At 43.1% G+C, this 18,242-nt stretch overlaps 1 protein-coding gene and 2 non-coding genes across 4 annotated transcripts in view; all 3 read right to left on the reverse strand.

Annotated features, from left to right (window-relative positions):
* Window positions 1–18,242, reverse strand: part of ptcd3 (pentatricopeptide repeat domain 3) — a 46,257-nt gene that overhangs the window by 12,642 nt on the left and 15,373 nt on the right. For both annotated transcript variants that reach the window (XM_080198740.1, XM_080198643.1), the window contains exons 10-17: window positions 15,935–16,022; window positions 15,791–15,851; window positions 15,252–15,334; window positions 13,758–13,902; window positions 11,605–11,655; window positions 9,731–9,820; window positions 8,394–8,422; window positions 3,898–4,004 (exon numbers count right to left, since the gene is read on the reverse strand). In XM_080198740.1, the coding sequence (XP_080054866.1) occupies window positions 3,898–4,004; window positions 8,394–8,422; window positions 9,731–9,820; window positions 11,605–11,655; window positions 13,758–13,902; window positions 15,252–15,334; window positions 15,791–15,851; window positions 15,935–16,022 (654 nt within the window). The remainder of the gene's footprint in view (window positions 1–3,897; window positions 4,005–8,393; window positions 8,423–9,730; window positions 9,821–11,604; window positions 11,656–13,757; window positions 13,903–15,251; window positions 15,335–15,790; window positions 15,852–15,934; window positions 16,023–18,242) is intronic.
* On the reverse strand, window positions 10,229–10,365 carry LOC145351236 (small nucleolar RNA SNORD94). Its single transcript, XR_013888359.1, has one exon. It is a non-coding gene; the product is annotated as a small nucleolar RNA SNORD94 (small nucleolar RNA).
* On the reverse strand, window positions 11,894–12,031 carry LOC145351225 (small nucleolar RNA SNORD94). The gene has a single exon (XR_013888350.1). It is a non-coding gene; the product is annotated as a small nucleolar RNA SNORD94 (small nucleolar RNA).

Raw genomic sequence — 18,242 nt, forward strand, 5'->3', positions numbered from 1 at the left:
GTTGGACAGAGGTGGGCACACTAAGAAGTCTAACACCAGGTTAAAATCCAACATGTTTATTTGGTAGCACGAGCTTTCAGAGCGCTGCCCCTTCATCAAGTGAGAAGGACAAGGGCAGCAGATATATGGAAACACAACCACTTGCAAATGCCACTCATTATCCTGATTTGGAAATATATTGCCATTCCTTCACAGTCGCTGGGTAAAAATCTTGGAATTCCCTCCCTAACAGCATTGTGGATCAACCCACAGTATGTGGGCTGCAGCGTTTCAAGAAGGCAGCTCACCACCATCTTTTCAAGGGCAACTAGGGATGGACAATAAATGCTGGCCTGCCAGTGACACCCATGTCCGATGACTGAATAAAAGAAATATAGTTCTAAGTCATGCATGGTTTAGAGATAGTGCAGTTTCTATATGCCTGCAGCTCTGGTTCTTTAAGGCAGTAAAGGTCACTGGTTCAAAAGGTGCTATCAAAGAAGTTTAAACAAGTTTCTGTAGTTCATCTTGTAGATGGTACAACTGTCAGCATGTGCCAGTGGTGAGGCTGTACATGTTGAAGGTTGTGCATAGGGTGACAATCAAGCGGCTGCTTTGCCTTCTATGGTGTCAAGCTTTTTGAGTGTTATTGGAGTCGCACTTGTGCCTTGGAGATGGTGGACAGGCTTTAGGGAGTCAGGAGGGCAGTTACTTGCTGCACAATACAGATCTGATTTGGTAGTCAAAGTTTCTGTGTGGTTGGTTCAGTTCAGTATCTGATCTCTGTTGGCCCTCAGAATGTTGATAGTGGGGGATTAGCAGCAGTGCTGCCACTGAATGTCAAAGGGAGCATTCCATCGCACCTTCCATTGCTCAGGATGGAGAGCAGGCTGATGAGGCAGTAATTGGCTGGGTTGGATTTGTCTTGCTACTTATGCACATGACGTACTTGGGCAATTTTCCAAATTCATAGAATCATAGAACCCTACAGTGCAGAAAGAGGCCCTTCGGCCCATCGAGTCTGCACCAAACACAATCCCACCCAGGCCCCACCCCATCTCCCTATATATTTTCCCCACTAATCCCTCTAACCTACACATCCCAGGACACTAAGGAGCAAATTTTTAGCATGGCCAATCAACCTAACCCTCACATCTTTGGACTGTGGGAGGAAACTGGAGTACCTGGAGGAAACCCACGCAGACACAAAGAGAATGTGCAAACTCCACACAGACAGTGACCCGAGCCAAGAATTGAACCCAGGTCCCTGGAGCTGTGAAGCAGCAGGGCTAACCACTGTGTTACCGTGCCACTCAAATTGCTGGGTGGGTTCCAGTGTTGCAGTTGAACTGGAACAACTTGACCAGAGGTATTGTTAGTTCTGAAGTGAGACTGATGCACTTGATAAACAAACTCCAATGCAAAAAAAATAAAAATGTTGGCATTCAATCTGTGCACTTGGTGTGACCAGAATGTTAAAGTTCTCCAAATTAAAGTACATGACTGATGCATGGATATGCAATTTTGTGTTTGAAACTTGATCCTAATTTTAAATTGGACATGAAAATTAAATTGGTATTATGCAGGATTCTGTTCTCTAGTATCATATATCCTTTTCTCTGTGCTCTTCCTATTCTGGCCTCAACTTTCCTTTGTCCCACCAATGAGAGTCCTGTCTCCAGCTGCCTAGGCCTTGGAAATCCTCTATTCCCCCCCTCTTCTCCTTTAAGATGCTCCTCAGGACTTTGACCAATCTCCATCTGGTTCGGTGCCAAACTTTATCTGATACCATGGGATGTGCTTCTGTATATAAATACAAATTGTTGTTTTAAAGTCAAGCAATTTCACTCATGATTTGGTCATTTGATTAAAATATCACAGCAATTTTATGTACATATTAAAGCAGAGGTTTGTTAGTTTAGTTAGGGCATCATGATCAGTGGGGACTTGAAGGGCCTGTTCCTGCACTGCACTTTTGTTTGTTTTTACATCCCAGTTTAAGACAATAGCGACTAATTATCCCTTTCTGGGATTATGGTTTCCCTCACTCAATTTCACCTCCTTATACATACAACACATTGTTTTTTAATCTTTCATGGGACGTCAGCATCACTAGCAAGACCATTATTTGCTGCCCACTTCTAAATGCCCTTGAACTGAGTGGTTTGTTGAGTTAACTACACTGCTGTACAGTCACATGTCGGCCAGACCAGCTATGATAACTTCCTTCCCTAAAGGTCATTTCAAATCCAGTTCTGCAGAATGTCCTCCATTTGGTCAAACACTTAATTAGATTCAAATTTTGGAACTAGGTTGGCCAAAGTTCTTGATGTGAATTTTCCATTTTTATTCAAAACTGTGTAAATTATTTGCATGGATTAGTCAGGTAAAACAACAGAGAGATTCTATCAAGGAGCTGTCAATCTGCAGGGATGGGGCTGGAGTGAACGCCAGAGGAAATGAGTTTACATCTCACATGGAAGTTTGAGAATTTGTTAATGTTCTTTGGGAAAGGAAAGCTGCTTCAATTCCATTTGTCTCCTTGAAGTGACAGTCAGCATTCGATTGTCTCTCTATGCCCAATTCCTGGTAAGCAGTCTCACAACACCAGGTTAAAGTCCAACAGGTTTATTTGGTGGCAAAAGCCACTAGCTTTTGGAGCACTCTTCCTTCATCAGGTAAGTGACCAAATAAACCTGTTGGACTTTAACCTGGTGTTGTGAGACTTCTTACTGTGTTTTCCCCAGTCGAATGCCGCACCTCCACATCCCAATTTCTTACCCAAATTTATTCACTTCCCCAGCCTTTCTCAACTAATCTTCCAACTCTGGCCAGGTAAGATTGAGGCTCTGCAGCGTGTCCCTGAGGGACTAGTGCTGAAGTGCAGCAGACTCAAAGGGAAGGACACCATGCCTCCTTTTCCAATGGCACCATCTGCTGCAAACCTGGAAAAAAAGGGAGGGGAAATAGTGCAGGTATGGCACTGTACAATAGCTTCACAGACGCTAGGAGTGGCATTAGTCCTTTTAATATTTTCTGGGTGACTACTGGTCTACGCAGTTAAAACCATCCAGTTTGCAATTTAAATCTAATTTGTGGATGGTTCCCAGTGTTTGGTAACTGCTCAGGGGAAGTTTGCATTTCTGAGCAATTGCCTGGTTACTTCTGAAGTGATTCCCCAGTGCAATCATTGGGGTAACATCTCCAATCCAACGCTGGGGAGCTTGGACGTTTGCTCTAATATGATTGACTCTTAAACTGCTCTTTCAAGTAACTTAATAAGCCATTCAATAGTCCCAGAACCTTTCCAGGGAAGTTAGGGATGGCCCATGGACACATCCAAGAGTACAAAGATAATTCTTGCTGTTTGGTAGTAGAATCAGGATCATCCAAATCAATACAGAACAGGTTTGCAGGATTACTTGAAGTAGTGTCCACCAGAATCCCTTTGATCTTGGCTTGACTGCCCCATCACCATCACATGCTACAGGCATCAGATTATCAAATAGGGGGAAATGTGTGTTGTGGCAAAGTCACAGGACTAGTGAACCAGAGACCAAAGCTAATACTCTAGAGATGTGGGTACAAATCCCATCACAGCAGCTGGTGGAATTTAAATTCAATGAATTAATAAATCTGGAATGAAAACGAACATCAATAATGGTGACCATGAAAGTGTCATTGTCATAAAAACACTTCAGGTTCAGTAATAACCTTTAAGGAATGAAATTTGCCACCCTTACCTAGTCTGGCCTACATGCAACTCAGACCCACAGCAAGAACCCTCAACTGCCCTCTGAAATGGCCTAGTCAGTTCAAAAGGAATTAGGGATGAGAACAAATATCAGTGATGTCCACATCTTGTTAAACACTGATAAAAATATGTGCAAACTAAAAACAATTGTCAAAAGCTCTTACTAATAAATACTTTGCTGATAAGAATCACCCAGCAACATCCAGTTGTTTCCAGTTTCAAGAATCTTGTGTAATCTGTAGGCTAATTCAAGGTCTTTCAAATCCAAACACTGCAAGGTGGAAAATGAGACAAAAGAAAATGTTAAACTTTGAATGAGTCAGGCTTTGCAGAATTTAAATCTCCCCACCGTTTGATTCCTTTTCAAATTTCCTAAGTAAATAGATCTGTCTGGTTTATTGTCTCACCATTCTTCCTCTTTTCTTCCCCAATATTCCCACCCGTCAACTGGCTTTTTGAAAGTTCAGCGATTGAGAAAAAGATCCAATTTCCTTTTAAAAAGGACACATTGCCACTAGATGGCAGTGTGTTTCGGATATCACCTCCAATTATGATGCAATTTTTAAATGAAAGTGTAATGAATATCATGATATCCAGTTCCATTATTCAGGTTTGCACAATCTTTGTGTCCACAATGATTTCCTTCTCTTCATTTTTATGTTTCTCAGCCTCACAAACTCAAAGTGATTTGTGTAGTCCATTTCTAAACCCCTTCACAGATTTCCACATCTCTCCATTTAGTCACAATAATCTCCATCCTGCCTCAACACTAAGACTTGTACACCACTTGGGGAATCCAGTTTGGCTCAAATCTCATACTCTGCAGCACCTGTGTCAGTTATTGTACTTCATACTTTGTCAATCAAAATGTACTTTGAATAAGGTACAAAATGTATTTTAATGACAACTCCAGCTAGGGTGCACCTGAAAACCTGTGTGCATACAGGAAAGTTACTGTTGATAATTCAGGCTATTTAGAGGGTAGATGGCAGGGTTGGATGTACTGCTGGGAAAAGGAAGTGAAAACATGGTTTAATAAAGCTTCTGCCACTGCATCTCTTTAAATACCAATTACATTTGGCTTCAATTGTTGAAGAACCTCAGTACCTCAGCTTAAAGATAGAAGGATGGTAGAGTTGAGGGCCTGAATGCGATTACTGTCATTAGAGAGGTAGTGCTTGATAGACTAATGGGACTGAAGGTGGACAAGTCCCCAGGACCGGATGGAATGCATCCCAGGGTTCTGAAAGAAATGGCAGAGGTGATAGTGGATGCCTTAGTGATTATTTACCAAAATTTGCTGGATTCTGGGGAAGTGCCAGAAGATTGGAAAACAGCTAATGTTACGCTGCTGTTTAAAAAAGGTAGCAGACAAAAGGCAGTGAATTATAGGCCGGTTAGTTTAACGTCTGTAGTTGGAAAAATGCTAGAATCCGTCATCAAAGAAGAAATAGTGAGGCACCTAGAAAAGAATGGTTTGACAGAGCAGACGCAGCACGGATTCGTTAAGTAGAAGTCGTGTTTGATGAATTTATTGGATTTCTGTGAGGATGTGACTAGTGCGGTAGACAGAGGGGAACCGGTGGATGTGGTGTTTTTAGGTTTCCAAAAGACGTTTGATAAGTTGCCTCATAAAACGTTGCTACAGAAGGTTAGGGTGCACGGAGTTAGGGGTAAGGTGTTAGGGTGGATAGAGGATTGGCTGTCTAATAGGAAGCAGAGAGTTGGTATCAATGGGTGCTATTCTGGGTGGCAGTTGGTGACTGGTGGAGTGCCGCAGGGATCAGTGCTGGGGCCTCAACTATTTACCATTTATATAGATGATCTGGAGGAGGGGGCTGAGTGTAGGGAGACAAAATTTGCTGATGACACGAAGATGACTGGAAAAGAAAAACTGCGTGGAGGGTGTGGAAAGTCTGCAGAGAGATCTGGATAGGCTGAGCGAGTGGGCGAGGACCTGGCAGATGGAGTAGAATGTTAGCAAGTGTGAGGTTATCCACTTTGGCAGAAATAATAGTAGGAGGGATTATTATTTAAAAGGCGAAAAGCTGCAGCATGCTACGGTGCAGAGGGGCCTGGGGGTCCTTGTGCACGAGTCGCAAAAACCCAATCTGCAGGTGCAGCTGGCGATCAAGAAGGCGAATGGAAGGTTGGCCTTTATAGCGAGGGGGATAGAATATAAAAGTAGGGAGGTCTTGCTGCAACTGTTCAGGGTACTGGTAAGGCCACAGCTGGAGTACTGTGTGCAGTTTTGGTTGCCGCACTTGCGCAAGGATATATTGGCCTTGGAGGGAGTGCAGAGGAGGTTCACTAGGCTGATACCGGAGATAGAACAAAGAACAAAGAACAACACAGCACGGGAAACAGGCCCTTCGGCCCAACGAGCCCGCGCCGCTGTCCCACTGTCTCAGTGTCCTATTCATGATTTTAGTCTACGCCTAATGTGCCAGGATCAGGGAGGTCCAATTTAGGGACAATTTAGTACCCAATCAATCAGCCTAAAAGCACATCTTTGGGGATGTGGGAGGAAACCAGAGTACCCGGAGGAAACCCACGCAACCACGGGGAGAACGTGCAAACTCCCACAGACACAGGCCCAAATCCATGTGTCCGCACAGCAACAGAGATAGTCTCTGAGCTGTCATGTTGCCCTCGAGATGGTCCAGTTTAAGCACACTAGCGACATGCAGCAATAGGCAACTCCCGAAGCAACGTCCAAGAGCAGCCCACTACAACCTGCCGCATGCATGCCCCTTGCTGGACTTAAATGCCTGTGGAGACAAAAAATTCATTATTAAACAGACTGTAACATCCCTGAGGCAAAACGTATTCCCAAGCCTACAATGTTTAGTAAGGCCTACTATATCCCCCTATATGTAGCCTGCTCATGTGGCTGTCTAAGTGACTCTTAAACAACCCTAGCGTGCCTGCTTCCACCACCTTACTCGGCAGTGCATTCCACACCCCCACTACCCTTTGCGTGAAAAACTGCCCTCTAATATTTGTCTTATACCTAGCCCCCCTCACCCTAAGCTCGTGACCCCTCGTTCTATCCATTTCTAATAACGGAAAAAGCTTACCACCATTTACTCTATCTATCCCCTTCATAATCTTATAAACCTCTATTAGATCCCCCCTCAGCCGACGTCTCTCAAGGGAAAACAGCCCAAGTTCATTCAATCTTTCCTCGTAAGACAGCCCTTCCATACCAGGCAGCATCCTGGTAAATCTCCTCTGCACTCTCTCCAGGATCTCTACATCCTTCCGGTAGTACGGCGACCAGAACTGGACGCAGTACTCCAGGTGAGGCCTAACCAACGTTCTATACACCTGCAACATCAGACTCCTACTCTTATATTCTATACCTCTTCCTATGAAGGCTAACATACCATACGCTTTCCTCATCACATTCTGCACCTGCACCGACACCTTCAGGGACTTGTGCACTTGCACCCCCAGGTCTCTCTGCGTATCTATACTCCGGATAGTTCTACCTTTTATCGTATAACTCCCCTCCACATTATTCCGGCCAAAGTGCATCACCTCGCATTTCTCCGGATTAAATTCCATTTGCCATCTATCTGCCCAATCTACCAGCCTGTCTATGTCCTGTTGCATTGCCAGGCACTGCTCCTCAGTACCCGCCAATCCAACCATCTTAGTGTCATCAGCAAATTTGCTGATCACACCACCTACCCCCTCTTCCAAGTCATTAATATATACCACAAACAGAAGAGGTCCTAGTACCGAGCCCTGCGGCACACCACTGGTGACAGACCTCCAATTGGAAAAGGAGCCATCCACTACTACTCGCTGTCTCCTCCTCCCAAGCCAGTTCTCCACCCATCTACATACCTGGCCTTGTATCCCATGAGCCTTCACCTTTTCTATCAGCCTACCAGGGTTGGACTATAAAGAGGGGCTAAATAGACTGGGTCAGTACTCGTTGGTGTTTAGAAGGATGAGGGGGGATCTTATAGAGATGTATAAGATAATGAAGGGGATGGATAGGGTAGAGGTAGAGAGATTCTTCCTGCTTAGAAAGGATAGCAGGACTAGAGGACACAGCCTCAAGATAAGGGGGGCGCAGTTTAGATCAGAGTTGAGGAGGAATGTCTTCACTCAAAGGGTGGTGAATCTCTGGAATTCTCTGCCCGTTGAAGTGGGGGAGGCTACCTTGCTAAATACATTTAAGTCACGGGTAGATAGGTTTTTGATAGACAAAGGAATTAAGGGTTATGAGGAGAAAGCGGGAAAGTGGAACTGATCCACTTCAGATCAGCCATGATCTTATTGAATGGCGGCGCAGGCTCGAAGGGCTAGATGGCCTACTCCTGCTCCTATTTCTTATGTTCTTATGTACCGCTTTAAGTAAAGTTGTGCCAAGTTGGAATTTGAAAGGTTTAGCACGCAGTCAACAAAGCCAGCTTTAGTAAGAAGATAAGTTTCCCCCACTGCTCAGGCAATATCTACCCCATTCAATTATGAGAGATAAATGTACAGTATTTCATCTTTTTATTTTACAAGCCTATACACTGGCAACAGTTTGAATCATACTGAGAGCATCACAAACCACTGGCAGCAACAATGAGTGGAGGAAGAACCGGCTGCATTATTTATGCAAGTATAAAAAGGTGTGAAAAGGAGTTAAAATGCTTACCAATCTCATAGCACTGATAAAGAAGTTTACTGCGGAGAAAGAAAACAAGACCAGTTAATCATTTATTTTTAGCGCAGTTAGCAGAGAGAGGCATGGTGGACAGGCTCAAACTATGTCATGGGATCTTCTGCATCCATTTGGGAACAGCTGTAAATGTCTCAGCTACAGTACAGTGCATCCTCAGTATCGCATGATTCCAACTTCTGATTGAGGCTTGCATCCACAACCGTTTTACTCACAGTTTCAGCAGCACTCCACATACAATTTGCCTTATAATAAATACACCTTAATGCCTTGATGCATTGAAAGCCAAAGATAATGCTGCTATCATGCATTGACAGCTTTTCAGCCAAAAGGATTTGCTGCCTCTCCTCCAGTTTTACACTCTATATTTTCCACATTATCTCCCTCACTTTCATCAATATTGGTCAGTGCACAGAAATGCATGTGTTTTCATTTACAGTTCAAATACACTATCCTACTTGCCCTTTCTCAGAGATCCTTGCCACATTAACTTTTAAAATAGAGTCATTAGAGTGTAGAAGGAAACTGTTTAGCCTACCGTGTCTGCACCTGCTCGTCAAGCAAGCATCATGCCTTGGTGCCATTTTCTCATACCTGTGCGCATAAAATTATTTGAACAGAAATATTCATGGAATGTGGGCATCACTGGCATTTGTTGGCCATCCTGAATTTCCCTTGAATTTAATGGCTTGCTAGGCCAATTTGGAAGACAGCTAAGAGTCAACAACATTGCAATGAGTCTGGAGACACACATAGGCCAGACCAGGTAAAGATGGCAGATTTCCTTCCCTAAAGGAAAATGGTCATCATTACTGAAATAGCTTTAAATTCATAATTTAAAAAAAAATTGAATTTAAATTCCACCAGTTCTGTTGGTGGGATTTTAATCCATGTCCCCAGAATATTAGCCTGAGTCTTTTTGGATTACTAGTCCAATGACAATACTACTATGCCATCATTTCCCCATGAAAATCAAAACTAGCTGCAGTTTCCACACACCCACCACCCTAAAGAGGTCCCAATGATCCAGGAACCTGAATCCCTGACCCCTGCTCCAATCCCTCAGCCACGCATCATCATTCACCTCATTCCATTCCTGCTCTCACTTTCTCATGGCACAGGCGGCAATCCTGAGATTACTACCTTGGTGCTCCTCCTTCTCAACTGTCTACCTAACCCACTATATTCTCTTTTCATGACCCTTCCCTTTTCCTACCTATGTCAGCGGTACCAATATGTAAGATTTACTGAACAAAGTGCTGTTTGAATAACTCCAATTCGAGCAGTGGATGCACTAACATTGTCTCACCTACCATCATCAGGATCCCGTGGCTCGAAGTGCTTCCCTTCTATTTCATCAAGCACCTCAAAGATAATGTCAGTGTGTTGTCGGCTAGCTGCGGCTGTGAGGATAAAAGGGAAATCATTAACATTGCAGGTGGGTGGATGGGTGGTGGGTGGGGAGAATGAATGGGTGCCATTTCATTTACAATGAATTCCATTGCCTGGATTGCCAGCGAAAGAGTGAATCTGCAAAATCCAATTTGCCAAGGAAGGCCGAGCTAGAATCAAGGACTTGTCCATTCAGCAGGTCCGAATAGAATGGTACTGTAAACTGTTTTCAGTTATATTTAAAGAGAACTGATGAAAAGATTAAGAAGTATAAATAACGTTGCATAAAACACTCAGCACTCTTCCCTCTCAAATACTGTTCACGTGTTTCAATGACCTCCTCTAAATATGCATGATTGATTGAAACTATAAGTATCTACTACGTGGATCCAGCTTTTAAAATTAAAATCACAGCAGCAGTGGCTCAGGCACTGGCGATGTTTTTCATGCAGGTGCTTCTTAAAACCTGCCACATGCAGGCTGAAGAAAGACCACCTACACTCAGCTCCCATTATCCAGCTGAGGTCTGTACCCCTGCGCCACTCATCATTGCCAGCTGCTCACTTTAGGGTTTCTCCAGGAAAAAAACTTACAAGTAGAGGAAAGTTACATAATACAAATTACTGAGCAAAATCAATCCCAGCCGGACATCAGTAACACGGGAAATTATTTCCATTCAGGCAGCGGACTTAAGCGATGCTTCTTGACACGGGGAATGTTTTCAGTGTTGTTACACACACAACTCAAAGCCTTCTAAGATGATCAATTTTATAGCTTCCATGGCTACAGACCAAGTGCTGGAAAATGGGATTAGAATAGACAGGCTAGAATACACTACTGGTGCAGACATGATGGGTTGAAGGTCATTTTCCTGTGCTTTAAAACTAACCAAAGAACTCTTGGGAGAGGAACAGGGACAAAGTCTAAGTTGCAACAGACAGTTGTTTATGGAGTTGGTTAAAATGGCCTGGCGTGCATCACCATTTTGAAACCAACTGGCCGAGGGGTGACTTAATAGATCTCTTAAAATTTATGAAAGGTTTTGGCAAGAGTGCTAACAGAGAGAATGTTTCCTCTTGTGGGGAAGAGCATAACTAGAAGCTATTAAGACACAGATACCAAAAATCCAATAGTGAATTCAGAAGGAACTTTAATTCATTTCTGGGATTTGGGTGCTCCTGGCAAGGACAGCATTTGTTATCCATCTCCTAATTGCCTTTGAATGGAGTGGATTGCTAGGTCATTTCAGAGGAAAGTTCACTGTCATCAGTAAATATTTAATTCCAATTTTTATTGTATTTGAATTTCTTTATGCAGAATGACGAGAGCATAGTATCCGCTACCACAGAGTGTGGTTGGAGCAAATAGATGCACTTAAGGGGAAACCACACAAGCATGTTAGGGAAAAAGGAAAAGAGGATTGTAATGAAAAATTTAAATAGAAAAGAAAAGAGGAGGCTCGAATGGGGCATAAACATGAGTACTGACTGGTTGGGTTTAATAGCCGGTTTCTGTGATGTTACCCCGATGCAATCCTATATAATCTCATGCAATCTATATATGTTTGCAGTTGGATTATCCTATACAATCCAAGTCCCATGAAGTATTCTGCAGACAATTTAGGATATGCTACAGCTTTCTAGAAGCGCACTGAAAATGGAAAGCTCCAGTTAAAAAGCTGACGCTAAAAACAAAAAAGAACATACATATATATTTTTTAATTCTACTTCTATCCAATTTACCTTTATTATAACAAAAAGTCCCAATTTTTGTCTATACTTGTGTGTTTACTTACCAGGTTTATAGAATATAGCAAGCAGGTGGTCAAAGGTCGCCAAACTTGGTTCTAAAAGGGGGACAATTTTCAAAAAAGGACAGGGTTAGAACTCCTGTGCGCTGAATTTTTCATGTTAAAAGCTGTCCTTTCCAGGAATGAGAGCATCCTGATGTGTTAAAGCATTCAGCTAAAATGCAAACAGACTACACGGCAACCTGAGGCATCAAAACGAGGTTAATAACCAACACGTTAACACATTCAGATGGTCCTTCGTTTAGTTTAAGTCACATTTCAAACAGGTAAAGTACCGGCTCAGACATTGGCATTTTTCTCGTGTAGATGTTTCTCGAACAGCCCACCACATGCAAGCTGAGCACGAAACAACCACACTCAGCTCCCATTACCCAGCTGAGGTCCGTACCCCTGCGCCAATCATCATTGCCAACAGCTAGATGTATTTAGGTTTATTGTGTACACATATACAACACATATCTTCAATACAATAAATGTACAGGTTGCCTACAAATCTTTACTTTCTGCTGACATGTTTGGTCAGACTTTCCTCTTTCGAAATTCCAACATCATTGATAAAGGAAACTGCCTACGCAAACCTCTCATCATTTTTCCAGCAGTGGTGATGCTTTAGTGCTCCAAGTCATTTCCCACCACTCAGCTCCAAGTGCCCTTTAAACCTGCTCCACCTTAAGATTACGTTTCAATGTGCCTATGGGAATTCAACTAGGACAAACAATTGTATACTTTGATTCACACATCCTAATCGAGATTACACTTCCAGAGATGGGATTACTACAAGTGTCCAAAGAAGAAAGGCTTGTCAAGGCACTTGGTAATCCACCTCTCAATCTGGAAGTGGTAGCACAGTGGTATTGCTAGGGTAAGGCTTGGGTTTGAATCCTACACAATGGATGGTGAAATTTGAATTCAATGAAAATCTGGAATTAAAGAGGCTGACGATAACTGAAATCTTTATGGATTAATGTAAAAACCCACCTGGTTTACTGGGGAAGGAAATCTGCCATCCTCACCAGGTCTGGCCTATATTTGACTCCAAATTCACAGCAATGTAGAATCATAAAATCCCAACAGTGCAACAAGAGGCCATCTGGCCCATCGCGTCTGCACTGACCACAATCCCATCCAGGCCCTACCCCCATATCCTTATACATTTACCCACTAATCCCTCTAACCCACGCATCTCAGGACATTAAAGGGCAATTTTAGTATGGCCAATCAACATAACCCGCACATCTTCGGACTGTAGGAGGAAACTGGAGCACCTGGAGAAAACGCATGCAGACACGAGGAGAATGTGCAAACTCCACACAGACAGTGACCCAAACCAGAAATCAAACCCAGGTCCCTGGAGCTGTGAAGCAGCAGTGCTAACCACTGTGCTACCATGGTCGATTCTTAGATGCCCTCTGTAATAGCTGAGCGAGACACCCAGTCCAAGAAGAAATTAGGAATGGGCAACAAATATTGGCCTTGCCAGCGATGCCCACACATCCTGAATAAAAAAAATCTGCCCAAACAACTCCCTGTGACCATAGTTTTATGAAAATTTGAACAAAAGCAATCGAGCTTCTATACAGTATTACTCTTGGTGTTTGTTTTCTCCTTTAATGTCCACTTCAAGGCTCTTCTGTGGTCTATTGAGATCCCAAGAAAATCATACCTAGGTAGCCAATCTTCATGTGTGCTGTCATTGATACACATTAGGCCTAACCCTGTTAACACCCACACCTTCTAGTAGCATCCAGCAGCTGGAGTGGGGCCTTGGGAAACAGTGCAGCAGCAATGTTATGTGCAGTACTCAGTCACTGTCAGCTCAGATGAAGCAACAGATCAGGAACCATACATAATATTCATTCTTGGGCCATGTGCATCACTGGCACAGCCAGCATTTAGTGTTCACCTATAGCTGTGCATATGAGTGCACACATTTGTGTGATACCTTCCTCCCATGAGGGCTGCAGGGCTCTTGTCAGGAATTTTATCTTGTGACAATGGAGGAGTGGTAACACTAAGTGACAGCTTGGCCATGTATAGAGTCATGCTTTTTTCACACCAACATACAAAATAAACAGCAGTAAATACCTGAGATACATGGGTAATACAAGTATAGAACAAGATAAGGCTCAGTGACATACCAATATTTAGGTATTTCATTTCATTCATTATTTGGAGGGAAAGTCCTTTTGCCATTGAACCACACTTTCGGAGACTCTTTAACGCGGAATTAAAGGTTAATAAGTTCGGCTGCACCTTCTGTTCAGCCATTTGTTTCAGCAGCTCCTGTTTTCAAAGAAGGTGAAAAGGATGAGTCTACAAATGAAAACTGACATGATAATTAAAGTCCAATATCACAACTTAACACCTGAAAGATTCCGGGAGCAAGGCATCGACGAAAGGGTGATGGCAGTAGATTCAATTGCAACTTTCACTGAGGGAGAGAGAATGAATGGGGGAATGGGAATAACTGGCTAGCTCATTTAAAGAGCAGGCACAGTCATGGTGGGTTGAATGGCTTCCTTTCATGCTTTAAACAGATGCTGGTCCTACCAGTGATGCTTACATCCCACAAATAAAAAGATTCTACAAAAGGAATTGAAGGTATACATATCAACACAGGTAGAGAAACAAATGGAAGTTGCCTCATAATGCAAAACATACCAAAAGCTCAGCTTACACGCAGCAAACATGGACATGTACATGATTTACTTTACAGCATACAAGTGCCCCCACATTTGAACACAAATGATTATCCATGGTGCTCGAGAAGTGGGATTGAAGTACATAGTTGGCAACATTAAGCCTAATGTCCACAGATTTTATTTAATCGGATCAACATGGGAAATGGGCTAGGTAAATTCATCTGACCGGTCCTAAATTTTCATTGCCCTTGGGGTGAGACAGTTTGTATTTTTAGAGCCTTCTACAAAGAGTCAGTAACAATACACTGAGTTTGATTGTTTCCCTTATCATCGATGACAGAAACTGCCTACGTAAACTTCTCATGGTGCAATTCTACTTTTTCATCAGTGATGATGCTTTAGCGTGCTGAGTTTTATGTTGGAGACATGATGGGCTGAAGGGCTTCTTTCTGTGCAGTAAAACTCTGACATCAGGACGAGAAGGTGAATGATGTGGCATCAGGCACTCTGTGTATAAAGTAGATCAGGTACAATCTACTCTTTACATTCTCCAAGTCCCACCTGTTTAAATAGTACAGAAGACTGGAAAATACAAAGGGAATAAACGGACATAGTGGAATTGTCACTGGATTAGTAATCCAGAGACCCAGGGTAATGCTCTGGGGACCTGGGTTCAAATCCTGCACAGCAAAGTGAAATTTGAATTCAATGAAAAAAAACTCTAGAATTAAAAATCTAATGGTGACCATGAAATCACTGACATAAAAATCCATCTGGTTCACTAATATCCTTTAAAGGAAAGAAAATCTGTCATCCTTAGCTGGTTTGGCCTACATGTGACTCAGCAATGCGGCTGACTCTTAACTATGCTCTGAAATAACAGTTCAAGGCAATTAGGGATGGGCAATAAATGCCCTTAAATGAACAAAAAAAAAGTACATCAACTAATGCTAAACAACAAAAGAGATTTACTTTCCAGTTTGCACTCACCAGAATTAAATCCACTTTCTCATTGTACATCTCCTTCAATTCAGGCACTGCTGATATTAGTGCATTAAAAGTATGAACGTCAGCTGTAAAACAGATACCCTATTGGTAAATAAACGTACTCAGATAGCAGCTTTAACCGAGTAAATCAGTATTAACAATTATCACACAAGGAGCTTTAAGGATAGATGATCAGAAGTTCGTCACGAGCGTTGATTTAAAGGAATTTCTTGGCAGGGTGGGGGGAGAGACCGTTGGGAAGAGGGGGAAAAAAGGGGAGTGAGATTAGAGAGGGAGGGGATGGAAAGCGGGGGGAGGGGAAAGTGGGAGAGGTTCAGCTACTCCAATTTTGCTTCTTATCCCAGTTAAAACAGGACAGATTAAAAAAAAGTTACATATGTTTGGCTTCATAACACTGAACAATTATGTAACCATTGAACAGAATTACATTTATCACATTCCCCCTATTTGGGTATGTCATTATGCTTTCAAAATGTAGGGTACACATACAATCAGCAATAGCATTCTTTTGCAACACTCACCTTTCATTCGATTGTTTAGCAAGTCGGTGTACATGTTCCTGGCCTTTGTATAAGCACCATACTAAACAAACGAAACAGGAGTTAACAGCTTAAATCAAATGCACAACATAAAAGACAGTGAGCACACTGGATCACCAGCAATACCTTAATCATTCCTCGAATCATCGTACAAAAAGAATGCTCATTCCGTTCGGGCATCAGGTTGAATATTCTCTCTGCGTTATTGTTCTCCCTGGATAGAAGGGAAAGTATCAGTTCAGATTATGGCCCAGATGGATAAGGATTTTGGTGTGGATTTGAAATACAATAACAGGACGAGCAGCAAAAAAAAGGATAGGATTTCGAACACTTTTATTGAATACACTTTGCGATTAGAATTAATGGCTCAGATTGTACTGCAGTACCAACAGCAACGCTATCAGCGCTCAGTTATTATAGGGTAAACTGACAGCAACATCTGACACTACACAATTAAACACAAAATCATTCCCTGTTCTCCTACTAATGGTGAGAACTTGGGCTAAATCAGCACAAAAAAAAGCTGGGTTTTTAGGAGTTAAATACATTTTTAAATGGTGTAAGAAATGATAATTTGTAAACAATTCACTGTCCTGAAAAAACAATTTCAAAGGATGCAGATTTTTTAAACTTTGTGTCTCGAGGGTTCTGAAAGAAATGGCAGAGGTTATAGTGGATGCCTTGGTGGTTATTTTCCAGACATCGCTGGATTCCGGGGAAGTGCCGGAAGATTGGAAAACGGCTAATGTTACGCCGTTGTTTAAGAAGGGTGGCAGGCAAAAGGCAGGGAATTATAGGCCGGTTAGTTTAACGTCTGTGGTAGGTAAAATGTTAGAATCCGTCATTAAGGAGGAAATTGCGAGGCATCGTGAAGGGAATTGCTTGATAGAGCAGACGCAGCACGGTTTCATTAAAGGGAAGTCGTGTCTGACAAATTTACTGGAGTTCTATGAGGATGTGTCTAGGGCGGTGGATAGAGGAGAGCCGGTGGATGTGGTCTTTCTGGATTTTCAGAAGGCGTTTGACAAAGTACCTCACAAGAGGTTATTGCAGAAGGTCAGGGGACTTGGCGTTGGGGGTAAGGTGTTAGCGTGGATAGAGGATTGGTTGTCAAATAGGAGGCAGAGAGTGGGGGTCAACGGGTGCTATTCGGATTGGCGGATGGTGACTAGTGGAGTGCCCCAGGGGTCGGTGCTAGGGCCTCAGCTTTTTACCATTTATATAGATGATCTGGAGGAGGGAACCGAGTGTAGGGTGTCGAAATTTGCGGATGACACCAAGATTGGGGGAACGGCAAATTGTGCGGAGGGTGTGGAGAGTCTGCAGAAGGATCTAGATAGGCTGGGCGAATGGGCCAGGAAATGGCAAATGGAATTTAATGTTGGCAAGTGTGAGGTGGTCCACTTTGGTAGGAAGAATGGTAGGAAGGACTATTACTTACGGGGCGAAAAACTGCAGCAGGCGACGGTGCAGAGGGACCTCGGGGTCCTTGTGCATGAGTCGCAAAAACCCAGCTTGCAGGTGCAGCAGGTGGTCAGGAAGGCGAATGGGATGCTGGCCTTCATAGCGAGGGGGATTGAATATAAAAGTAGGGAGGTCTTGCTGCAGCTGTATAGGGCATTGGTGAGGCCGCAGCTGGAGTACTGTGTGCAGTTTTGGGCGCCGCACCTGCGCAAAGATATTTTGGCCTTGGAGGGAGTGCAGAGGAGGTTTACTAGGCTGATACCGGAGTTGAGGGGGTTGAGCTATGAGGAGAGGCTGAATAAACTAGGCTTGTACTCGTTGGAGTTTAGAAGAATGAGGGGAGATCTCATTGAGACGTATAAGATGATGAATGGGATGGATAGGATAGAGGTGGAGAGACTCTTCCCGCTCAAAAAAGACAGTAGGACTAGGGGGCACAGCCTCAAGATAAAGGGGGGGCGTTTTAGAACGGAGTTGAGGAGGAACTTCTTCACTCAAAGGGTGGCGAATCTCTGGAATTCTCTACCCGTTGAAGTGGTGGAGGCTGCCTTGCTAAATATTTTCAAGAAGCGGGTTGATGGGTTTTTGATAAGAGAGGAGATTAAGGGTTATGGGGAGAGGGCCGGAAAGTGGAACTGAGCCACGACAGATCAGCCATGATCTTATTGAATGGCGGGGCAGGCTCGAAGGGCTAGATGGCCTACTCCTGCTCCTATTTCTTATGTTCTTATGTTTCTCCAGTTCATATTTATTTGACTTTCTGTACATGATTCGTAAGTAATTTGTGTTTAGAACAGAGTTGAGGAGGAACTTCTTCACTCAAAGGGTGGTAAATTTCTGGAATTCTCTGCCCAACAAAGTGGTGGAATATGCTTAAGTCACGGGTAGATAGATTTCTGATAGACAAGGGAATTAAGGGTTATGGGGAGCAGACGGGAAAGTAGAACTGGCCACGATCTTGTTGAATGGC

This window comes from Carcharhinus amblyrhynchos, chromosome 1 (genome assembly GCF_965287045.1).
Source record: "Carcharhinus amblyrhynchos chromosome 1, sCarAmb.v2.hapA, whole genome shotgun sequence".
Taxonomy (NCBI): Eukaryota; Metazoa; Chordata; class Chondrichthyes; order Carcharhiniformes; family Carcharhinidae; genus Carcharhinus; species Carcharhinus amblyrhynchos.